General features: G+C 63.4%; 1 protein-coding gene across 14 annotated transcripts in view; it reads right to left on the bottom strand.

The window, feature by feature from the left end:
• Window positions 1-530: 530 nt before the first annotated feature.
• HDAC4 (histone deacetylase 4) overlaps window positions 531-24,937 on the bottom strand; it is a 271,373-nt gene continuing 246,966 nt past the window's right edge. For all 14 annotated transcript variants that reach the window (XM_041767847.1, XM_041767846.1, XM_041767851.1 and 11 more), the window contains 7 exons: window positions 24,137-24,256; window positions 23,176-23,273; window positions 14,828-14,946; window positions 13,173-13,306; window positions 6,336-6,420; window positions 5,736-5,877; window positions 531-4,968 (listed from right to left, as the gene is read on the bottom strand). In XM_041767847.1, the coding sequence (XP_041623781.1) occupies window positions 4,929-4,968; window positions 5,736-5,877; window positions 6,336-6,420; window positions 13,173-13,306; window positions 14,828-14,946; window positions 23,176-23,273; window positions 24,137-24,256 (738 nt within the window). In that variant the 3' untranslated portion in view covers window positions 531-4,928. The remainder of the gene's footprint in view (window positions 4,969-5,735; window positions 5,878-6,335; window positions 6,421-13,172; window positions 13,307-14,827; window positions 14,947-23,175; window positions 23,274-24,136; window positions 24,257-24,937) is intronic.

Here is a 24,937-nt window from a genome sequence, read left to right as displayed (position 1 = left end):
CAGACGGCCTGACGGGCATCCGGGAAGGACCTCAAGCCGCCCCCGGGCCCCTGCCCACAGTGACCGGGCTGGTGCCCATCAGACCCCACAATGTCCCTGGAGGAGTCGGCCTGGTGGAGGGAGAAGCCTGGCTGTGAAGCAGGAACCCAACACAAAGGGGGGGGACCCCGATGTCCACGGTGGGGCCAGGAGGCCGGCCTCCACCCGCCCGCCCTCCCAACCGGCCGTCACTGAACGTGGGGGCCCAGAGGGGTGTGGCCTTGGCTGGGGGAGCGCGGGGCGGTCCCTGGGGGTGGCAGTGGGCTGCTGGGTGGCCGAGGTGGGGTTTGCAGACCCGCCCCCACGGGGGCGCCCCAGTGTTTTGGGGAAGAAGATGGTGCAAGGACGGTGCAGTGAGGACCTGCCCACAGCACCTGGTCATGCAGGCAAAGGGTGCCAGGGGTCCAGGTGCCTGGGTCCCCGCGATTCCCGACCCACCACCGCCCGTGGGGCCCCGGCGCGAGGCAGCAAGGACGCGAGCACACGGCAGGAACCAGAGATGCTGTTTTATTTACACCACAAGAGCAACAAGCTGTCAGATGAGGTACAAAACGCTGGACTCCGGGTGAAGTGGAGCGGAGTCGGCCGTCGGAGGAGGACACCGTCGTCGGGGGAAACCCGCCCACACAGAACAGAACGAGAAATGAGAAAACCGAGAACGAAATCTCCAACTCCACGGAGCAAAAGAAAGAACCGCTGGAAGGTCCAGACGACCAAAGGGAACGGGTCACATTACAGAAGAAACGGGTGGCCGTCCCCGCGTGGCCGCGGCGTCGCGACCCGCCCGTGAGAAGCTCTTGGGTGAACGGGGTCAGCGCCCCCTTGTATATATTATATATATGTCTCAGAAACGGGAAAATAGCGCCTCCACTATGGAGCACACCCCCGGAACCCGGACAAACAGAAACCGTCGCCTCCTCTGTCTTGCACGCGGGAGGCTCTGCGTCGGGTGGGCCGCGCCGCCGCAGGGAAGGGGCGGCCTCCGGTCGAGGCGGAGCGGGGCTCGCGCGGTCCACGGCTGCGCGGCGGGAGGTCAAGTCTTGGCCACACGGCACCCAAGGGCCACGAGAGTCCGCGCGGCGGTGCGTGGGGGCGCTCCCGGGGGGCCGCCGGCCGGGCTCACGTCGGGGGGGGGGGCCGCCGGCCGCCGCGCCCTGTGCGAGACCGAGGGGAATAAACGAAAACGGAACAAGACAGATGCCTCCGAGTCAGCTGAAGAGAGACAGGCAGTTCGCTTCGAATTCTGTGTCGTTTCCCTAAAACACTGTTTCCACATAAATACAATAAACTCTATTATTGGTATGTCACAAGTGCTAGATAAACTTTTCTTCTTAATATGACAAAGGTGTAAGTAGTCCTTTTTAGTTCTCTTACAATAAAAAGTACAATTTCTTAAGAATAAGTTCGGTAAGACGCAAACGTTTTCCCCCTCCCCCACTCTCCTTCAAGGTTTTGTGTCGCTTTACAGAAAAATCTCCATCTTTTGTGTCTGCAAATGTCGTGGGAGGGGGGGGCAAAAAAAGGCATTTTTTTTTCTTCTTCCCCAAAGCTGCCGAGTCTGGCGTGCAAAATCTGTGTACAATATAAAGACATGCCGGTCGTACAGTCCATGCAACCTCCAGGTGTAGGAACTTAAAAAAATATATTCATATATGTTTATATATATATATTTATATATGTATCAATGCCCATAAAACGCACGGGCCCGAAAGTCTACAAAAAGAATGGAATGAGCACATGGCTGTGACCAGTAAAGAAGGAATGTTCTGATCGAAAAGGAAAACCAACAAACTCCGCCGGCGGCGTGGCCTTCGTGTCCGAGCCACGCCCGACGGTCCTTCCTCTGGAAACAGACTTTTAAAACAAGTGGAGAAAAACCGAAACACTCTGACCCGGTGGCCCTTTGGAGCCGGGGCGGGGGTGGGGGGCGGCCGCCTGCTGGTGGGGCTCGGGCACGGCGTGGCGGGAGCCGAAAGGGCGGGCGCCGCGCGGCCCGGCGGCATCGTGGGGTTCCCCGCCAAGGGACGTAAAGTGCTCGCTCGCTGACCCCTGGCCGGTGCCCCCGAGGCCTTTGCAAAAAGAAAAAGGCTAAAGGTGCCGGGGCCGGAGAGGGGAGGCGGGAGGCGCCCTCGCCAGGCGGGCCGGGTGGACCCTGGGGCGCGACACCGCCGTGGGCCCTGGCGGCCGCCGGGAAGGGCTGAGTGTGTCGTCAAAGAAAAGAAAAGGCTACACGGTAATGCTTCGAGCGCGTCTGTGGCGCTGGAGTGCGTGGACAAATCCACGTGCCGCCAGCGTCCCGGCCGGGGGTCGCCCCCACCGACCACCCCTCGGCCCGTCTATGGTAAAAAGCGTGACGTGACCACTTCCTCGCTAAGAGCCACAGGCTGTGGGGTTGGGGCTGGGGGCCGGGCCCGCCGCCGCTCTGCACCCCCCCGGCGGCCAAGCTGGCTCCCCGCACCCCAGCTCCCGCCAACGTGGGCCGTGGAGCAAAGAGGGAGGCCGGGGGAGGAGGAGGCCCCAGGCGCCCCAAGACCCTTGCCGGCCTGCTCTCGGGCTCCCGCCCCGGGCCTGACCGCCAGCCGCCGCCGACCCAGCCGATCCAAGGATCTGGATTCGTTTGGCCCACAGCCCGGCCGCATCGGTCTCCTCCGGAAGCTACCCTGGGTACGCGACCGATCGGGGACCTGGGCCGGGGCTCGCTCCCGCGGGGGCACCGGGCCTGGGCATCCTTTGGAATGAAACTGGTGGCTTCAAGTACAAAGTGGCGGGCGGCTACCGTCAGGGCGGGCAGGAACGAAGACCGGCTGGCCGGGCAGGACCCGGGGCTGGCCCTGCAGCTCGCCAGGCGGCAAGGGCCCCCGGCTCCCCGCGGGCTCGGGCCCCAAAACCTGGGGGGGTGCAGCTCCCGGCCGTGCGGCCGTGGTGGGAAAACCCCGCGCACGGGTGGGCCTCGCTCCGGCCCCATGCAGTGCGGACATGCTGTAAAAGGTCTTTGGAAAACAATTGAAAACGCGTATCCTGACCACGTGGTCAGAGAAGTTTAGACAGGAGTCCCGCAGGCGCCGGAGCCCCGGGGTGTCAGGCGGGCGCCCTGCGATCCTCCCCACCGCCTCCTCCTAATACTCCAAGGAAAGCCCCTGCTCTGGACGCAGCCGCCGTGACCGCTCGGCCCCCTTCCCGCGCGAGCTCAACTTTCTGGAAACAGGCTGACGGCCGTCCCGTGCGCCGCAGAACGCTGCTCGCTGTACAAAAATAAACGAAAATGAAAACAACAACAACAACAATAATAATAATGATGATAAAAAAACCCTTTAAAAGTTGTTTTTTTTTTTTTTAAAAATGTACAAGCAAGAATTTAGAAAGAAAGAAGTTTTAGACATTATTACCATTCAGGAAACTGCTAAATGGCGAGAAAAAAAAAAGTGTAAAAGTTCACAAAACAATGCTTATTCAGGATCTCCTTGTGAAAAATTCATACAAAAATCAACAGCAAATTTATATCCTTTGCTATAAAAACTCATTAGGTACATATGTGCATGGAGGCTCGGAGCGGGGGGTGGGGGGGTCCTGTCCGAAAGGAGCAGAAGGAGAGCACACACCTGCCAGGTAGTTGCCCAGTGGCGAACGTGTTGGCGATCTGAAAGCTATTCAATCCGGAGTTCAAAAATACGTGAGTTTCAAACGAGATCCCTTTCCATAAGCACCTTGATGTCTGATTCACAAGTCATTCATTCGCCAGGGACCTTTACGATCTGCATTTATTATATATATATACTTCTTTTTTTTTTCTATAAATGCATTATAAATATTTTATCAAGATTTCATAAGAATCAAGTTTCTTAGCTTGGAATACATTGGAATATATATTATACATATATATATTTATTTATACCTAAAATTTAAGCAATACTTCATGCTACTTGCTTTTAATAAAAAGCATTCCGATCATAACACTGGAAGTGTGCCTAGGACATGCTTCACGACCAAATGGAGATGCTCAATTGTTATAGGATGTACGAGAAAAAGAACACTTTGGATTCGTTTAAAATTTGTTGGACTTCAAAACCCCCAACAGTATTTGCCACTTTGCTGGAACTACCTCCGTTCCTCCTAGACAGCACAGGAGCAAGCCCGCCCCCGCCCCGCCCCGGGCCAGCGCGCAGCCACAGGAAACTGTCCCACCGATTCCTGCTGTTTATTTTTTCTTAAGGCATTGTTCCTCAGACGTCAGAAAACCCAGCCACAAAAATCCATCAGAGCAATAAAAAAAAGGCACAAACTCGCATCTTCCGATGGCTTCGAGAAACCAAAGCCAGTTCCCGCAGGCTCACGTTTCCGCGTGTGTCCCGTCTTCCCCTTGCACGCGCGCCCGCTCCGGCCCCCGCCCGTCGCGGACCCCGCGGCCCCGTGGGCCCCGCCGCGCCGCTGTGGCGCCCGGTCGCGGCCGGAGCCCAGAAAACGTTCTCTCGAACAAAAAAAAGAAGCTACAGGATGAGTCGAGTGGTTTACACGGAGACTGTGGAATTGTGGGTAATAATCAACTGTGAGCACCAGTTTTCATCGAGTCCGTTTTGTATTATTAGATCTTTGATTTTTCGTTTTCCTTCCCTCGTGGCCACGAAGTGGGCAGCTCTGCCGCGAGCCGCCACAGGCTTCCTTCCTCCGCGGCCTCCGTCGAGGGAGCCGAGAGCCCGGCCTCGCGGTTGTCTGTGCGTCTGCTCGGCCGGCGTGGGTCCCGGTCCGCTGGGCCGCCCCGTCGGGCAGAGGCCTCCCGCTGCTGCTCCGGCCGCGCTCGCGGACGCGGACGGGCCGCACACAAACAGGAGCCGCTCTTGGCGGAGCTTCAAGACGGGGACAAACAAACAAGAGACCCGCAGCTCGGCGGGCGGCTACAGGGGCGGCTCCTCTTCCATGGGCTCCTCGTCGGGTCTGCGGCGGCGCCGGGCGAGAGACAGAGGGGGCCGCGGCGTGAGGCCAGGGCCACCCGGAGGGCCGCCCGCCCCTGCACCCCGCCCCTCTGCACCCCCCCCGCCCCCGCCCCAGAGCAAAGGCTCTTCGAGGGTTCCTACGGGCCTTTCACCCTGGAAAGAGGGGGCCCTGCAGCCCGCGTCCACCGTGGGGCCCGGCACCTGCCGGCCAACCCGCCATCCCTCCCTGCCCGTCCTTCCATCCCGCCCTCCTCCGCCCCTGTATCTCTCCCCCATCCCTCCCCCTGCATCCCTCTGCACTCCATCCCTGCATCCTTCCCCCTCTATCCTTCCATCCCTTCCCCCTCCATCCCCATAGCCCTTCCCCCTCCATCCTTTCATCCCTTCCCCCTCCATCCCCATAGCCCTTCCCCCTCCATCCTTCCATCTTTCCCCCTCCATCCCTGCATCCTTCCCCCTCTATCCTTCCATCCCTTCCCCCTCCATCCCCATAGCCCTTCCCCCTCCATCCTTCCATCTTCCCCCCTCCATCCCTCCATCCCTTCCCCCTGCATCCCTCCATCCTTCCCCCTCCATCTCTGCATCCCTCTCCTGTCCATCCCCCCATCCCTCCCCCCACACCCGACCATCCCTCCCTGGGATGCCCAAGCAGGAGGCAGGGCCCAGTAGAGAAGGCACCTGCCCATAGGACAGCAGAGGCCCGGGTGCCTGCAGAGGGTGGTCCCGCTGGCAGAAGGGTCCGCTGGGGGTGGGGGTGGAGGCGCTCACCTCTTCTCGGCGGGCTTCACGCCCACGGACAGCGAGGCCATGGCGGTGACGGTCTCGGCTTCCTCGTTCTCGCACTTCTGGGCCTCTACCAGAGAGTGCCCCACCGTGGAGCAGAGGCGCGGCAGGGAGCGCCAGTACTGGCCTGCGGGAGGTGGGGGGGGGGCTGGGTTACTGGGCCTCCCCGGGCTGAAGCCTGACTCCTCACTGGCACCTTTAAAAGCACCTGTTGCAGGAGAGGAAGCCAGGCAGCACCCAGGCTACGGGCTCGCAAAGGCGGGGCTCCTGGAGTCGAGTCCTCCCCGAGGCAGGGGCACTGGCTTGGGGGGCAGGGGGGCCGTGAGAGCGGGGCTGCCCCCGACTCCAGAGAGCGGAGCACAGGACGACGGCCCAGTGCGAGGGGGAGGAGACGAGGGGCCCGCAGTGCCAGGGGAGCGTGTGGGTGCCGGCTGCTCGGCGTTTGCTTACACACACGGGGGCTCGTCAGCGGGGCGGCTGGTGGGGACCCGCGTCTGGGGCGACCCGCCTACACCGCAGCCTCAGGGACCTGGGTCATCCCTCACCCCTGGGCTCCCCGCCGAGCATGTGGCCCATGCAACTCACTGTGGATCTCAATGACTTTCTCCATGGACCGGACAGCGTTAGCGTTGGGTCTCTGCTGTAAAACCTTTTCTGGGAGAGGATCAAGCTAGAAAAAAATATACAAATACACAGTAAACGTGACGGATGTCGACATATTCCCTGCACGTGTTCTGTTCAGGGAGGTTTGAAGTCAGCATCGGTTTCTTGAGTGTATTTACGGGCAGAAAAGCAGCAGCAGCCAAATGTGGCTTTGCTATTTACTGTACGACTTTTTTTATTTTATTATCATTATTTTTTAAAGATTTTATTTATTTATTTGCGAGAGACACACATACAGAGAGAGAGAGAGAGAGAGAGAGAGGCAGAGACCCAGGCAGAGGGAGAAGCAGGCCCCATGCAGGGAGCCCGACGTGGGACTCGATCCTGGGACCCCGGGGCCACGCCCTTGGCTGAAGGCAGGCGCTAAGCCGCTGAGTCACCCGGGCATCCCCTGTACAATTTTTTAAAAAACGGAAGTAGATTTATTTTCCTTGAGGTATTCTTCTCGGGAGACCGTCAGGTGTGCTCGTGAGCTCCCGGCTGAGCGGGCACCGCATCCAGGAGCGGGCTGGCGGGCAAGGACGTCTGCTTGGAAGCCACTGAGGCACCGTCTACACCACCCCGTAACACTAGGGAAACAATGACTGCTCTCTGGAAATACCACTGTCACATCCCTAGTCTTACACGTAAGAATGCTTGGACATCCTGTCGATGGTTTTCTTCCAAAAATGGGGGAAAAGGTAAAAGAAAGAAGAAAGCGAGGGGAATCTCTGAGGGGGGCCTGTGCTCCCAGTTTTCTGGTCAGTGTGGACGGCAGAGGACGGGACGGAAGCCACAGGGGACACCGGGCGTCCTCCACACGACACCTAAGCACGCTCACGGAGATACATCGTGAAAACACAAAAGTAACTTTAAAGATTTTTAAATTATTAGACAAGCCTACAAAACTGGGGGAGATCTGCTGGGTTCCGGAAGGAAGCTGGAAGCTGGAAGCTGCCCAGGGCGGTCACGCATCCCGGGACAGGCCTGCACGACAACGGCCACGGCCCCCCACGTGCCCCGAGCTGAGCCAGGCTCACGCAGACGAGGTGCCTGCAGGGACAAGCAGTGGGGGGTCTGTTCTGAGCCTGGGCTCTGCGGGCAGGGACGGGCCAGGGTCTCCCTGGGAATGCGCAGGTTCCGCCGTCAGCGGAGGGCCGCGATGTGCAGAGCAGCCGTGCACCCTCTCGGGAGGCGCCTGGCCCCCGGTGGGCCGCCCGCCAGTGTGGCCAGTGGGTTCCAAGGGCCGAGTCCTCGGCCGCACACATCATGAAACACGGGAGTTGGCCGGCGCGGGCCGGGCTCGGGAGAGACAAGCGGGGTCTCCGGCAGAGGACCCAGGCTCCGGGGCAAGTGCGGCTTCCCAGGCGGGGGACGGCCACGCGGCGGGGCGGAGACTCGGGCTGGAGGGGCCAGCAGCCGTGCGGGGGGAAGTCAGCGCCCGAACACGTACCGGGAGGAGACACGCGTTCCTCGAGAAGCATCTGAGATGCCTCGGGTACCCAGCCCCTCCGCGACAGCTGTCGCCTAGCACCTTCCAACCTCCATCCTCTGTCTCCTCCGGCAGGAGCCGAGCTGCGGCCCAGGCCTCCCCACAATGGGCCGCATGGAAGCGGGGAGAAGCCGGCTCGACGGGGAAGGCGGCCGACGCTGCTCTACGCAAGTGCTCGCGGTTCACGTCCCCAGAGAGAAGCCGCGCGTCTGGCATGGGCCCGGACAGAGGAGGGCACTGCGCCCGGGTCCCCTGCCCTGCTTCCAGCACAAGGGAAAACAGGACCAGCACGAGGGCTCCTCTACAGCATAGCCGCGAGCGTGCCTGATTGCTGACAACTGTCAATACTCCAAAAATGACAACCCAGGGCAGCCTGAGAGGGCGCAGGCACGGAACGGTTGGACGCACAGTGGGGTCCTGGGCGGGGCCCCGACACGGCAAGGGCGGCTGTGGGAGGGCGAGTGGACCTGGGGACGTTCTCACGCGAGCGACCCAGGCTGGGACCTAGGCCCACGCGGTATGTGGCACCGAGGCAGAGCATCCGAGCCCGCGCTGCTGCCGTCCTCCGCAGCCAGCGCTGCCCGGAGTTAGAAGTCTGGTAAAAAAACTGCAGGTTTAGATCCTCAAAGACCACAGTTACTGAAATGATCACTTTTAAACTATAAGGTAAATGATGAGTGAGTATTAGAAGATACGGACGCAGGATTACTGAACCGGCCCAGGAGAACGCCTGCGAATGAAATCACAACTGCGGCAGCAATGACCCTGAATGCGCCGGGGACGAGGGGAGCGAGCGGGTTGGGTCCGTCTGCTCGGTGACCCGGGGCAGGGGGAGAAGGGACGGGACCCGGGCAGGAAGAGTCACGAGAAGCGCCCGCCCACCCAGGTCTGTTGGTGCAGCCACAGAGCAGAGGACGGGGGGGGGGGGGGGGGGGGATGGCCAAGGACAGGACAGGACGGGCGTAAAGCCCCAGAGACAAGGGCTGTCAGCCCAGGACAGTGAGCCGGTCAGTCAACACCGAGGATGGGGCGGCCGGGGGCTCGTCTGACCCTTGATCTCAGCTCAGGTCAAGATCTCAGGGTCGAGAGTTCACCCCCACGCTGGGCTCTGGGCTGGGTGTGGCGTCTTCTTTAAAAGAAAAAAAAAAAAGAATGAGGATAAAATCGTGATGTGGGGAAGCTGACACCCGCGTCCCGTCCCGGGAACATGTGGGGTGTGCAGAAGGCACAATGATCCCGGGCAGTGGTCTCAGCGGCGGGAAGCGAGAAGCAGGAGAGGCTGCGCGAACAGGGACCATGTGAAACAGGAATGGTGTCGAATCGGTGCATTTAAAGAGAAACAAGGAAAGTGGGCAGAGGGGCTGGTCAGGGGCTGCAGGCACCCGGGAGGGCCGGAGCGAATGGACACACAGGACTCGGGCCAGCACCGGTCCTTGGGGGCAAGCGGGTGGCTTCTCCGTGTCCCACGTCCAACGGGCGTGCAGGGTTTGGTCTGCAGCCTCCCCCCCCGGGTCTGGGTGGCCACGGGGCACTGGCCACGTCATGGGTGCATGTGAACACCTGCAAGGATCGCCGCCGGGAAGCAGCAACGAGCCGTGTCTTCCCACTCGGCAGGGAACGGATGGCGCGGGGGCCTCCACGTGGGGGGAAGGGGGCCCGTGCAGCACAGACTCGGACGTGGAAAGCGTCTGAGAAAAGCAAAGCAGCAGAGAACCAGGAGCAACCAGAGCAACTGTGAGGCCCAGAGTCTCCACCTAAAGGGCAGACCGTGGCCTGGCGGCGAAACAGCACGACGTCCAGCCTCGCGCTGTTCACGCAGGAAGCGTCTCGGAGCGGGGAGGCTGGAGGGCAGGACGCCGTGGGCACCCTGCACAACGCCCGTCAGGGGGCAGCCAGAGCTGCTCGTACAGGAGGCGGCCACGGGGGATAAAGGTTTCAATTCATCGAAAGGATAAGACGACTTGACGTCTGCACGTTCGGTAAAGTTGCTTGACGTGCAGGCGGTGACGCGGCCGGACCACGGGGTGGACAGTCGCGCCACGGCAGGACAGGCTGGCATGTCTTTCCCAGGCACGCACAGAAGTCGGCGGAGACCCCAAGCGTGAGCGGCACCGCGGACGGGCCTGGGCGAACAGAGGTCTGCGCAGGCGGACCACGCTCTGGCCGCGGGGGCTGGGGGGGCCCAGCACATGATGCCACCGCACCTGCTGTTCTTAGCTCAGCGCCGCCCGTCAGAAGCTGGGACCAGATGAGAGCCGCGGCCTTGAGGTTGGAAACTTGAACGAGTGACCGATCGTGGGGCAGCGGGGTGACCGCGGAAACCAGGGATGCCTGGAGACGAAGAGCAATGAGAACGCTGCACACGGGCGGGCCCCGCACAGCCTCCGATGCCCCCAGAATGAGGAGGTGCTCCGTGAGCAAGAGAGGAGAGCGGATCCGGAGAAAGACGTAAAGACAATACACGGAGAAGGAGCAGAAGCCAAGTTTGGAAAAGAGAGAGGACGCCGCGGCTGGACGTGGAGTTTCTGAAACGGCTGCAACGGGCAAGGTCAGCAGGACGGCAAGGAAGCCACCGAGGCACAAATGGCCTGCGGCGTCCGCGGCGGCTCACGGTGGCGCCCAGGGGGGACACGGCCCAGGCCCGCCACCCCCCGCGGAGGTTTCGGGGAGTCGGTCATGGCTCATGTCACCCAAACGGTCACCGCTGGCCTGAGCCAAGCCTGGCTGGGAGCGCGAGTGGGGTGGGGGCGCGTGTGCAGACGGGGGTGTCAGACAGGCAGACCCGACGGGTGTGGACGAGCGGCCGTCAGGCTGAGTTGGTGCAGGGGTGCGGGGGGGTGGGGGGGGCCGCCTCCTCCCTCCTGGCCTGGCCGCAGCGAGTGTGTGCAGACTGGTGCAGCCCTCAAAGCCTGCAGGGCCGAGGAGAGGGGCCGGCCCAACTCTCCTGCATTAGGAAGGGGTTAAGAGACCTTGATAAAACTAGTGCTTCCTGCTTTTTGATGTGCTGAGCACGAGAACATCTTCCTGTTGGGAGAGCAAACACCCGGGAAGCAGGAGCAGGCCTGAGCTGAGAGCTAAGGTCTTTATTGTTATTTTAAAATAAGTAGCTGGACTACTCGGAAAGCTCCAGGCCGCGTGGAACGTGATACTCAATTGCCTTTAAGCTCCAACAAAAAAAAGGAGGAAAAGACTGGCTGACGTGCAGAAAGGATGCGTGAGGCGTGGACGCTTTAAGAATCTCGCTGGTGTTCGATTCTAGGAGAGTCCGGCGCGCTGCCGACCACCTGGTCGGGAGGGGACACGCGCGGGCCCTCGGGTCTGCTTGTGACATAGCTTAAAGCACAGCTGATGCCAGGACTTGGCCTCGGACCTCCCGTCTGCCCCCAGATGCTGTGTTGTCAGCTCTGTCCACCCTGCGCCCGGAGGGCCACGGGCCATGCACCCCATCCTGCTGCTGCTTTGACCCAAGACAAAGGGAACACCACCGACTGCAAGTGGCTCGAGGACAGAGCCCTCCGTCCCGCCCCTGGAGACCCGTCTACGCGGCATCATCCCGCCCTGTCTTGTTGGATGCACATTTAATCTGTGCCTCCGAGGGCCTGCTTGAACCCCCTTTGCATCTCCCAAACCGAGCCCTCCTCAAATGCCTTGTGGACCCCGCCGTGGGCTGCTTGCCCCCGAGGGGGTCTAGGAGGGCAGCCTTGGGGTGAGCCTGCACCTGCTCTTGGGGACGTGCCTCCTGGAGGAACCCGAGCTGCGGCTCAAGCTTCCCGGCTGAGACAGTGCAGGGACGCAGCCCCATGGACGCATCTATGGTGGGTGAGGGGCGTCGGCAGGGGCCGCCCTGCTCATGGGAACTGGCTGGTACCCTCACCACCTCTCCCTTTCCCGGGGCTTCTGGGCCTTCTGGTCTTGGCGTCTCCCGATGGGGGTTAGTGCAGCGAGTGGGAGGGGCGCCCTCCCCCGTGGCCTCCCCGGCACCCATCCTCCGGACCACTCTGCTCTCCCAACCTTCTTGTGGACTGGACACCAGGACACCCCACAAGCGGCCCCTGCCATATGGGGTCAGGGGTCACTCGGGCTCCTAGCACTGCCCCCGCCATATGGGGTCCTGATGTGGCCGGTCATTCTGGGGTGTGTGTCCTCCACCCTCCGTCGGGGCCTCGTCACTTGGGCTGCCCTGAATCTTGGTGGGGACCGGCAGGAGGGTGGCCAGCACAGCACAGGGACAGCTGCACCCCACTGGACACCCAGGGAACCCGTCCTAGGGAGAGTGTCCTCGCACACTGTGGACCTGTAAACCCAGGATGGCATGGAGCAGAGCTCGTGGGCTGCCTCCGGGCATCCCCCGCGTGGGCTGCAGGCACCTGCTGCTGCAGGGTGGGCCAGGACCCAGGGCGCTCTGACCGCACCCCACCCCGGGCAGCAGCTGGCTTGCCGCAAGGACCCGCACGGAATGCCACAGCAACACGGGCAAGCTGTGCTGTGAGGGGCCGGGACCCGCCTCACGCTCCTTCGGGCGATCGGGACGTGGGTGTGTGACCCCATGTCCAGAGGCCTGTGGATGGATTTGAAATTGTAGGAAGAGCAGGTTTCCGAAAATCAAAGTGGAAGCTACGGTAAGTTTTGTGTCACGAACTTTAGCCGCTCGGTGAGCTGCGGAGCATACGTCGGGCGGCACCTCCCCTCCCGACACCCGTCCATCGTCCACCCACAGCCGGGCAGCTCTGCCCACTGGGAGCACAGCCGGGAGGAAGGGGCCCCAGGCCGGTGTCATTTCAGAATGACACCGTCTCCCTTGAGCCCTCCACTCCCTCTCCCGGCCGGACCGCCTGAGCTCAGCCGTGCAAGCCAGCGGCTCCCTGACTTGGTCCCGCAGCCTCACTGCGGACAGGGCGTGGGGGCTCCAAGCCTGGGCATCAGCTGTGGGTTCGGAGCAGGGAACTGGGGCTCCGTGCCCCAGCCTGTGAGACCTGCAGTGACGCGGCCCCCAGAATTTACCTTAGAACTGCCCACCCACAGAGAAAAAAGCTGGATTAGAATATTCTCCACCTAACCCACGTGCAGGGGAGCACCTGCAGAACAGGCCCCTGAACCGCCTACAGAGAAAAGGGCTCCCGGCCTTGTCCCTCATCGGATGGCCTCCCAAGCGGGTAGTGGTCCTACTATGGGTGATGAGCACAGATGCAGCAGCCCACGGGCTTGGGGCCTGGGGCCTGGGGTCTGGGGTCTGGGGTCTGGGCCCTGGGCCCGCGCACCAAGCAGCCCTGGGCCCCGGCTCCTCCTACCTCATTGCCCAGCAAAGCAGAAACACATGCTTCCGAGGCGTCGCAGATGGCCGTGAGGTCGTGGCCCCCCTCCAGGGCCAGAACGATCCGGCCGCCAGCCAAGCCCATCAGCTGCTTCGTCAGGTACCCGAAACCTGCAAGAGGAAACGGGAGATGCAAGCGGGGGCCGCGGGCGGGCGCGGGGCCGAGGCCTGGCCGCCGATCAAAGCGCCCAGAAACGCGTTACATCACATTACAGAGACCCAGGGGGCCGGCGCTCCGAAACACATAATAGAAGCCAGGTCTGATTGTAATAAATTCATTGAAGAATTTCAGTTTGGGATTCTTTTTGATCTGTTTGAGAGTAGGAATTACGGTTTTGATGCTTTGATTGTGTAATGCCGCAAATCATCTCATTTGGGGGAAGGAAGGGACCCGGGGAGGAGCCCCTCGGCTGCACGCTGGGACCACGAAGGGGGGAGCGGGGGGAGCCAGGGTGCGGCCCTGCAGCTGCGCCCTCACGGCCTGGGGACCAGAGGCCCTGGGGTTCTGGTCAGCGGTGTGCCGGGCACACGTGTGTGCGTGTCTGTTCGTGGGCACACGCACCGCCGTGGGCCCCTCCTGGACTCTCACGCCCCGTGACCGGCGTGTCTGGCTTTCACCAACAACCGCAGCGCACCCCTGCGCCACGTCCCCCCCACCCTCAGAAAGCGCCTGGCGGCTAACGGTGATGACCATCCTCGCCAGGACCGACCGACGTGGACTAGAGCCGCCCCGATCAGCGGCCCCGTCGCAGCCGCAGCAGCACCCAGAGCCCAGGGCTGGAGGCGCGTCCTGGCGGCTGCAGGCCCGTGAGGCCCAAACCTCCCGAAGGCAGCAGTGACGCGGCTGCGGCTCCGATGGAAACCGTGACGGGCCCCCGAGGCCGCCGCGACGCCCGGACCGCGCCGTTCACAGCGGGAAGGGGGCGGCAGCGCGGAGTCCAGCAAGTCGGGTGCCGCCTTCTCCCTCAGCATCTGTGCACTCTGCCTCTGTCACGTTTCACTAATTCTCACAATATTTCAAACTTGCTCGTTATTATCACTACATTAGGGTGATCAGTGATCACAAGTCCCCTCAAACTCACGATGGGTCGCACATCTCCGCAACAGCGTGACCTTTGATTATGCTGCGGACGTTGGTTTGCAGACATGATGCAACCCCACACCTGGCAGACCTTGATGTCCTGCAAATGCAACTGTTACCTGCGCTGGGAAACCCCCGATTCTCCGGCTTTGCCGTGTTGCGGCATCTGCTTTACGGGGGAGCTGGGCCTGAACCCCGGCCGAGCTGAGCCGGTAAACGAGGGGGCTCGAGCCCGCACAGCACAGTCTGGCCGCACGTGGGGGCTGCTGAGCACAGGGCTCCCTCCGGACCCCGCACCCAGGTCAGGAGGGCTCTGAGGTCAGTGCGGGAGCACGGCAACCCCGAGAGCGCCCCTGCGTGTCCTGGCCCACGCCGTGCGGTCCTGCTGTGCGTCCTGTGCGCTCTGGGGCAGCCGGCACCCGTCGTGTTTTTGCTAAGATGCGAGGAGGAGGGTTTCCTCCTGTTGAAGGGCAGGCTGGGCAGAGGGCGCCTAATCCTAACAACAGCAGAATCCAGACCGTGTTCCTGCGCCATCTGCAGACCCGACTTACATTTGGCGGAGAGGTTGTAGCCGCCGAGGGGTGTGGGGTGGCCCTCCACAGCGTCGAAGCCTGATGACACGAGCACCACGTCTGGGGCAAACTCGTTCGCGATGGGCATGACCACGGTCCTGCAGAGGGAGGAGGAGGGGACACCGGGTCAGCGGAGGTCACGGCCACGGAAGAGGCCGACGGCTCCTGACAGAGCCTGCCCCGTCTGCCCTCGAGGCCAGCGGCACCTGAGGGCCCACACTCAGGAGACCCGCCCAGCGTGCTCACGGCTCGATTTGCTGATACCTCAAATGTCCAGACCAAGGACCCCAACACCGAGGCCCAGTGCGGCCACGGCACGGCGGGTCTTGAGCCTCTGTGATATGTTGGAGGCGACCTGTAACCCCCACGCACCAGCTGCCCGGGCTGCGGAAGATGCTCCCCACCCCTCACCCCTGTGCCCTGCCCGGCCTGTCTCACCCCTGTAGGGGGGCGGCTCTGCTCACCCCTACACTCGCGTCACGTTTCTTCAAGGCAGGCACAGCCACCTCCCGGCCCAGCAGCAGGACCCCGAGCCCCCGGGCAGCCCTGGCCCGCAGGGGGCCCCCGGTGCCCTCCTCCCACCCCACCCACGCCCGGGGCCATAGACGCCCGGATGAGCCACCTGCACGCCCTTGCCGGGTTCATCTGACACCTGGGGTCCTTCAAGGGACAGCTGACGATCAAATTTAAGAGCACGGACAGGTTAAAAGTACAGATGCCATGGAGAAGTTCAGTGGTTTAGGGATATCAGGGAAACAAGGAAAACCGTTCACTTGAAAAGAGGGAGAAACGCTTAGGAGGAAGCAGCCGCCCGCGAGCACACGGTCTCACTGTACCAGCGTCCCACGAACACGCGCTCTGAGCCAGAACCGGGCGCGCAGTGAGAGGCTGGACGACGCCATGTGTCACTTAAACTTGCTTTATTGGATTCTGAGTCCCTCCCCGCAGGCTTCCCGTGTCCCTGGTCCCCCTGGGCGCGGTGGGCTCACTGCAGGTGCCGGCCCCCATCACCCACATCCCTGCACCTCAGTGGGACGCAGCACCGGCTCACGGCCATGGGGAGTCTGGGTCTCCCCGGCTGCCGCAGGCTGGACCAAGTGTCTACGGCTCCAGAGGGCGGCCTCCCGCTCCCGGGCCTCCACCGGCGCGCAGGCCCTGCTGCCCATCAATGACGGTCACGTCGGGCGCACGGTGGCCCAGAGGCCCCCTCTGTGAGTGGCCCCGCGCACCCGGCCCCGCCGCCGGTCCCTTCCCACCCAGGTCGGTGGGGCCCCTGGGGCCACAGGGCCGCAGGCTGGCGTGAGAGCCTCCTGAGGCTCCCGCGCCTCGTGTTACAAAGTAAAACTCGTCATCACATTTGACCTTGAAGTCGGCCGGGCCAACTCCGTAAAGCACCAACTGGGACCAAGAGGACGTTCCGCTCAGGAAGAGTCTGGACGGTGATCCTCTTGAGAAATCCCTCTGGTTCCAGAGGGGCCAGTGACGGAGACTCCAGAGGATGACACACAAGGTTGGGACCTCACCGCCCGTCCCTGCAGGTGGCATGGGGCACCCACGGCCCGATGCCCGAGGACCCGGGGCGAGCCCTCAGAGAACGTCCACGACGCGGGAGCGGCCTCCGCTTCCCTCTGACCACGCCGGGCACCAAGACCTCCGAAGCACAGACAGGCCACAAGCTCACACCCGGGCACGGGCCGGGGCTTGGCTCCTCTGAACCGCTGGCGGCTTCCCTCCCAGGCGGTGCCCACTGCACGCGGCTGCCCCTGCGCTGCTTCTGCCACAGGCCGTGCAGGCGGCCTCAGAGGAGCCAGGTCTGCGTCCTGGGGACCTGGGGACCGTCCGTCAGGGGCTGCAGGGACCCCACCTGGGACCCCCAACCGGGCGCCAGCAGACTTCCCCGCCAGCGTCACCTTCGGGTCCCGGGGCCCACTGTGCGAGAGCGGCCACACCCGCCCCTGAACACGTGTGCGAGGTGTGTCCCACTAAAGCAGGAGGCGGGATGTCGGGCGCACTCTGACCCCGGTCGGGACGACTCCGCTTACGATCCTCAGCGCGGGGCACCTGCCCGCCCCCGTGGCCACGAGGACGCTGCAACAGAAGCTCTCCGATTCTGAACACGCAAAGCGCAAACCAGAGGCTTCTCAGCAGACTGTGCGCTTCAGAGCAGGTGCCGGGGCCCGGGCTACCTGACCCGCCGCGGCGGCCGGAGGCGACAAGTCCTGGGTGCGGGCGGGCAGGACGGGGCAGTGCCTTCAGCCCGGGCCACGTCCCCCGCCTTCACCTCGTGGCCAGAGACGCGGGCTGCCTCCCCGCGGGTTTCCCTGGGTGGCTCCCGACGGCCCGCGGGCTGTGGCGGTTCCAGAGAGACGGTTTTTAAATTATTCTAATGAAGTTCCTGTTGCATAAACTTTGTCTTTAGGCAGAAGAAGTTTGAGCCACGTGTTCGGTATAGATGTTACGGCCAAGCCTGTCTTCAGGGAAAACCACAGACACTCCGTGTCGACAGCGGCTCATTCGCAAAGCGCTTTGGGGGCCGTTTTGAACCAAGTGCGTACGGTGGGCCCAGTTCTCTGCCTTGAAGCACTGCTGAGCTGCTTCGTGTCTCACCCCCGCCCCGCCCCCCGACAAAATAAAAAACAAAGGACAGCACTGTTGGGATCATCATCGCCCCTAGAGAGTCGCTGGCGTCTGCACTGGCCGCGTGGCATCGCTGCGAAGCCGATCAAAGCAAATCGTGAACCCTGTCGGTGTGCGTGTGCGAGCGGGGCCCGGCCCAGCAGCCGCGCACGAGCGTGGGCCACCGGCTAGGGGCACGCACGCTCGTTCTATCCTGGTCCGGGGGCCCCCGGGGCCGAGGGGGTCTGCAACGCCGCGGAGACATCGCCTCCCCTCGACGGACTCTGCTTCCTCACCTACGAGGAGGGGGTGCACGGCCGCCCACATCTTCACCCCAGCCGGGACCCCCACGCTTCACAGACGCCGCGAAGAAAACAGGCATCTGGCCTCGCGTTTTAGTTCTAGAATGAAATTTTAACCAACGACTTGTTGTCTGATGACCGATGGAAGCGTTTACTGCAGACCCTCTCTCCGACCATCACCTTAGGGTGAGTCTCTGTGGGGCCGCCCTTGACCTGCTGCAGGGCAGCGTGAGGGCCGAGGGGTGGGCAGGGGCTTCCCGAGGCTCCGACCACCCACTGTCCACTCAGAGGCAGGGCGGGCTCATCTCCCACACGGAAGGCCCCAAACCCATGCTCATCGCAGGCCTCAGGCCGTCGCGCGGTCTGTGCCCACCCATGCCCGGGGATGCTCGGGAGCTTGGGGGCAGCCAGGGCATCCGACTGCCCCAGAAGCACGGTCCACGCCGCCCGCCTTCAACATCTCCTTTCACGAGGCGCCCGGGCCGTCTGCCCTGTCATGGTCGCGTACTGTCGGTTAGGCTTGCGGTGACGCGTCTGCAGCCAGAGGGCTCGGGAGGCGGAGCTGCCGGATGGACGGTCGCCGTTTCTGGACGGACAGCCTGGTGCCCCTGGAGGCTGGGGACTCGGCTTCAACCACCTCGGCTCCGGTGAGCGCCAACCCCTCCTGTCCGCTGTGCACACCCTCACTCGAGGGCAGGAGGGGCTGGTGCGCCCGCCCTGCCATCTGCACCCGCTGCACCCGCTGCACCCCTGCGCGGGGTGGGCCCAGCCTGAGCGCTCCATCGGTTGGGAGAGGCTGGTCCCAGCCCACCAAGCATCCCGTCGCTGCTGAGTCGGCGTCGGAACACAGCGAGAGCTGGGAAGCAACACTGTGCTCCGGCTGCCCCGCCTGCGCCGCCCGCTGCCCCGTCCTGCTCCGTCCGCCCCACAGGCCAGGCCCTTGACCATCCGTCCCGTCTCCTCGATGCCCCTGCCCTGCACGCCCGCGGCCCCCAGCCTCGCATGCTTCCTGGCTCTCCGTGCTCTGCTCACCCAGACCGCCCTGGTGAGGTGAGGACACCCCTCCTCGGTGGCGGGGGCCAGGGCGCCTTCTGGCAACCCCCGCCCCTCCCTGCTGCTCCTGTCTGGCTGTCCCTCGCAGGAGGTGGGCACCTGGCACTGCTGGATGGGCGCACCCCTGCGTCCAGGGCCCCACCCACATGGTGCCCCCTCCCCACTGTCACCGTGGGCCCCACCGGGCTTGGGATCAGCGCAGCTGCCCTGCCCCCACGTGCCCCCACCTCTGTCCCGTCACCGTCCTCAGGCCTGTCTAGGGCCTGGCACTCTTGGCCGCCAGCCCACCCATCTCGCAGCGCCCCCCGCCCCTCTGCAGCACCAGGAGCACACGGCAGGGGCAGCGCAGCCTCCCCAGGGCGGCCCTCAGACCCCGGCTGGCTAGAGGAGCAGGTCTGCACTCGGCCCAGCGCCGTGGCCCAGGCCTCTCCCAGCTGCTCCCCTCTTGTGCTTGGTCTCTGCCTCGGTGTCCCCATGCTCTCACCTGGGTCCCTGCCCCACTCTTGGCAGGACTCAACTTGCCCTGGGTGCTCAACCCGAGCAACAAGTGTTTACGAGACGGCCCCTCCCGACCTGCGTCCCCTCAAGGCTCCCACCAGACAGCCGTCGAGCATCCAGACCTGCCACGTAGGTCACCTGGGCACAGCCCCTGACAGGCTCCTCCACGACAGGCCACAGTCCTGGTCCCCAGAGGCGGCCCCGCACGCCGGCAGGTTGGCGTCTGCGGGTCCGTGTCCCTCCAGGACTCAGCCAGGAAGCTGCTGCCCCTCCGCGGGCAGGTGCCCGAGCACCGCGTCCTGCTGCCGTCCTGCGGGAGGGCTGGCAAACCCGAGCTTCCGCACTCCGCGGCAGCCCCACTGTGGGACGTCCCCGCTAAGACGTCCGCCTAGGGGAAGGGGGCTGCCCCTCGAGAGACGGCACTGCCGTCGGTAAGAAAGGTCCCGGGGTTTGCATCAAGTGTCTTCGCGACAGCGAGTCCTGGACGGAGGCAGAGGCTCTCGCCCGACACGGCGCTGTGGGCACGGAGGGCGCTGCCGAGCTGCACACGCCACGTGGCTGCGACAGGAGGCCTTCTGGGCGTTTCACCACGACAATGAAAACCTAAGAATTTTGTTAAAAAAAAAAAAAAAAAGCAAAGAAAGAGCCCGCAGAAGTCCTTACGGAAGGAACAGCAGTTCAAAGAGCGTCGATCTTCACGTCACGCTCGAAAGGCTGGGGGACGTGAAATGAATCTGCCCAGTCGCTCAATTTAAAGGCAAATCTCAATTCATTAAAAGATTAAAGTTACCACTTCAAAATACCCAGTTTCTCTGACATCTCTGATAAACTTCACCAAATCACATTTAAACCGAGGTTACGGTTTCGACGCACACGTAATCCCGGGCTCATTTCCTGCCTGCACGGCGACCCGCGGGCCCCAGACGGCAGGCGGCGCGGGCAGCAGCGCATCGCGGTGTCCGTCCGCCCAGGGCCTCGCCTCCGCGCGGCAGACTTCAAAGCCCGTCTGGCGGCGCGCTGGTTTGAATTAGGGTCGCCGTGTCTCCGCAGCCCGAGCCCGGGGAGAAAGTGCCGCTGCTTCTGGATCTCGTTAGGGGCACCTTTCTTATCTCTTCTTCATCTCAGGCTTGATCTCCTGAAATGCAACGTGGCAGGCAATGGGCCTGGGGAACAAGGTGCTGCCCCCGAGGTGCACACTGTCCCGGGGGCCCCCCGGCAAGGGGGGAGAAGCGCAGAAGGAAGGGGAAAGCGGATCCTGACCCTTCTTCCCCCACCGATCGATGCCCAGGGAGCCATAAATTGTAAACTTCAAAGCACTATTTTACATTAAAATCAATAAAAAAAATAAATAAATAAAAAGCAACCCAACCCTGAAACAATTTTCCCTTTCAAAGGAGCTATTTAAGCTTTGCAAAGTTCATTTGATAAGGTATCATCGTGTATACGCTTGGCAGAGGATGAAAACAGAACGTCAACAGCAACTCAGAGGAAGGGTTCATCTTAAAGGCTGGCCCGGGGCGGGGACCAGGGGCCGGGGGACTAGGGTGGGCGGGGAGGGCAGGGGGGCTGGGGGGCCAGGGAGGGGCGGGGGACTGGCCTGGGGACCAGGGGCGGGGGACCAGGGAGGGGGCCAGGGGTCGGGGGACTAGGGTGGCGGGGGAGGGCAGGGGCCTGGGGGGCAGGGAGGGGCAGAGGACTGGGCTGGGGATCAGGGGCAGGGGGTTGGGGACTGGGCTGGGGACCAGGGGCAAGGGGCTGGGGACTGGGCTGGGGACCAGGGGCAAGGGGCTGGGGACCAGTGTGGGGTCCCAGGGGACCAAGGGGCAGTCCCCAGGGCTGGAGTCTGACCCCCACGAGCTGGGCATCTCCGTCCCAGAACCAGCACACCTGGGGGACACGGTCCTGTGTCCCAGAACCAGCACACCTGGGGGACATGGTCCCGTGGAAGCCTGGCTGCAGCGTCCCCCCCCCGGCCCTGCCCCCCGCCCACCAGTCCAGCACGGCCACCCTCTGCCCAGCCAGAACTGGCCACGGCGCACCCAGTTCCTCATCCCAGCAGGGCTTCCTCCTCTCACGGCAGCCGCCCAGACATTTTATTTTCCACGCAGCCCCCTAGGGCGGCCGGTTCTCAGGCGGTGGGAGGCTAACGTGGTGCTGGCCGCGGGGTGCTCCACGGACCGCACCGAGGACCCCGCTGCTGGGGCTGCACGGTTCGGATTTCGAGAAGCTGAGAGTCGACCGTGTACACCAGCAAACCTGCAGATGTTGTATCTGCTTGGGGGCGTCCCTCTCCCTTAAATGAGGCAGGCAGCTGTTGGGGTTACCTCACATCTGATCAGGAGCAGGAAGACACATCGAAATTAAACCCATGAGATCAGATGGGATCCGATTTGGGGGAAAGGTGCGCAGAGAAATCCCGTAGGGAGGTGATGGGCTCCAACTCGTACAGACCAGCCCACTGCTCGAGAGGCTGGCCCTGCCCCGACGTAATCAAATCTGGGCCGTAATTTCTACGAACCACCGAGCAGCTGGGGGAGGGAACTCCCGTCCACAGAGCCACACGTGCCGCCAGACCCAACGGCTGCTCTGAGTGTGGAGAAGGGCAAGGAGACGCTGTGAGGGGTCCCGTGGCCCATGCAGGGTGCCCACGGTGTGGGCGGCGGTATCTACAGCAGAGCACTTACAGACGAGTCCGCGTAAGGAGTCGCACCCACGGGAGACGCGCACACAGACACAGCTGCACGCCTCCACGTGCACACGGCACAGGGTTCCAGGCCTCCTCGCACGCAGCCACACGCACACACACCTGCAGACACGTGCACGCACACACTCACATATGTCCGCGGAGACACACGCATCACACACACACACACCTGCACACATGTGCTTCGTGTTTAGATCAAGCAGGGATGACAGCACAGAGGTCAAGGCAGGGGCAGAGAGGAAAATTCACTGGAAACCTCACGGCTCCGATTCCTACTGTTCGGACGCGGTTTTCTAACGACGACCAAGAGTCCGTCAGGCTCTGCCGCCGAACACGCTTCTCCCCCGGGCCCGCGTTCTGGCGAGACGGCGGGAGGCGGTGGGAGGCGGCGGGAGGCGGTGGGAGGCGGCGGGAGGCGGTGGGAGGCGGCGGGAGGCGGTGGGAGGCGGCGGGAGGCGGCGGGAGGCGGCGGAGCCCCCATTTAAAACGAGGCAGGAAGCCCGCGCTGCGACCGTCCACGTGGGGTCGCGGGAATTACTTCAGTCTGGCCCAGATCAAGGTCAAAACCACCATTTGATGACAAAGGCAACAGAGCTGCGCAAACGGGCGGACGCGGGGCAGGGCCTCAGGACCGCAGCCGTCAGGGAGGAAGGTGGTCGCTGTCGCCCGGCCTCTCAGAGAGGGTTTGTGGGGCGACAGGAGGCAGCCGGTGTTCAGAACCGAGCGGCCGCTCTCCGCGAACACCCCGTTTCTGAGCCCAGCCCGGAGCTGCTCTCCACGGCCTCAGCCGCTCTTACCATCAAGCCCCCAGGGCGTTCCTGGTTCTCCTGAAGCCCAAGACGCCAGCTGCCAGCATGAGGTGAGGAGACAGCGCCGGAGACCCCCACCCCCAGCCCGAAGAACCAACGCGGGGGGCGGGGGGTGAGCACAGGAGCCCAGGGCCCCGGGTCTTCAAATCTCAGCTGCGCAAACGCGCGTCTCTACGAGGTGCCGTGACAGAGGCCGGAGGGGCCACCCCAGATGCGCCTGGTGTGTGCGGGAAGGAGGAGCCAGGCCAAGGAACATCACTCAACTAGCAAGAGCAGGGGAAGTGGGAGTGGAGCTGCCCACGGCGGTCCGTATGCCCCCGGGGCACAGGAAGCCAGGACTCTCACCTGAAGGCCGCCAAGTACTCCGCGTCTCCCATGGGGGGGTCAAGGCCACCAGTGAAAGCCATGTTGACGTTGAAGCCCACACCTGGCCCTGTGCCCACCTGTGAAGAGAGACACTCCTATCAGGGGCCCTCACCCGGAGACCGATGGGAGCACCTGACCCCGGTGGCTCCCGGGCCCTCACCCGGAGACCGATGGGAGCACCTGACCCCGGTGGCTCCCGGGCCCTCACCCGGAGACCGATGGGAGCACCTGACCCCGGTGGCACAAGGTGGGAGTCCAGTTCGGTGCCTGCAGCAGAGCCCGAGTGCTATGCTCTCCAGCACGTGCCCCCATCGCCCCTCACTGGCCGACACTCACAGCGGAGCACTGTCACAGAACGCGGGGGCTCACGGCCACTCGTGGGGTGGCCGCAGGAGCAGCCCAGGGGTGTGTGCAGACGGGCAGCTCTGCCCTGCAGACACCAAGAGCGGGCAGCCAGAGAGGTCTGTGACTGTCCTGCTCCACCTCCTTCCAAGAAACAAGACCCAGAGGCTGATGGACCTTTTCCCCTGGGTGTTGGGGCCCCTTTGTTCCGAGTGAGGGCCGGCTCTGCTGGGGGACCGGGTGTCACGAAGGAGGCTCTGAGCCGCCAATCCCTGTCCCATGTGTCATGACAGGTGACAGGACAGCACAAGCGCCCAAGGGACCGACCACGGGAGTGGCCTGGAGGGGTTTCAATCGTGCAAAGCAGGCCTGCAGGAGGGGGCACCCCGGGCGTCCTCACAGGCTGCCTGGATTAGAACCAGAAATCAAGTCTGCTTTTTTGTTTGAACTTCAGAGAAAAGAAAGCCCGTGTGTCACACGTGACAGGATACGGCCTGACGACGGCCTGGAATCATCCGGGCTGAAGGGGAGCATGAAGCCCTTAGGGTGTGCAGCGGCCGTGCACCCCCGCGCTCTGCCCCAGAGCAGCCCCGCTCACCTCGTCCGGTGCCCCGCTGCCCGGGAAGAAGTTCCCGTCGTCGTAGCGGTGAAGGGAGATGTACAGGACGTTCGGGTCGTTGTAGAAGGCCTGCTGGGTCCCATTTCCGTGGTGCACGTCCTGGGAGAGCAGGGACAGCCAGGTCAGCACCGGCAGCCCCTCAGGGCTCCCCGCCCAGCCACGCGCCCCCAGCAGGGCCGGGGGAGGGCAGGGCTGAGGTGGCAGAGAGAAGGGGCCCGGGTACGTCCCAGGTGGCTTCCTCGTCATCGGCCCCACGGCCACGGCCGCTCCCGGCAGAGGAAGGGGCTGGCATTTGAGCCCTACCCCGAGGCCACGACCGTTCCACACAAAACCATCTGACCACCTTCCTGCCCCTGCCACGTCTGTGAGAAGCGAGCCGGCCACAGCTGCCCGTGGTCGAGCACACGGGAGGTGCCAGCTCTGCGCCCGGCCCTGCGGTGTGGCGGGAGGCCGTCGCTCGGGCTGGGGCGACAGGTGCGCACACGGCACGGGGTTCCAGGCCCCAGGCTCCAACGACAAACTGCTCATCCTAATGACTGTGCCCACATGTTAAAGGCCCCACAGTGGGGCTTCCATGAGGCGCGAGGCCACGCACGGCCCGGGCCGGGGCAGGAGCGGGCCCCCGGGACAGGCAGCCCCCCTCACACAGCGGGCGCACGGGGGCTGCGTGCAAGGTAGCGATCTTCACACCCTGGGAACTGCTCGGTACCTGGGTCATTTGTAAAAGTCATCTACGCTCATTGGAGACGTGGCAGGCCAGCTGTAAACAAGGAGGCGCAA

This window comes from Vulpes lagopus, chromosome 8, assembly GCF_018345385.1.
Source record: "Vulpes lagopus strain Blue_001 chromosome 8, ASM1834538v1, whole genome shotgun sequence".
Lineage (NCBI taxonomy): Eukaryota > Metazoa > Chordata > Mammalia > Carnivora > Canidae > Vulpes > Vulpes lagopus.
This window is presented reverse-complemented; position numbering and strand designations above follow the sequence as displayed.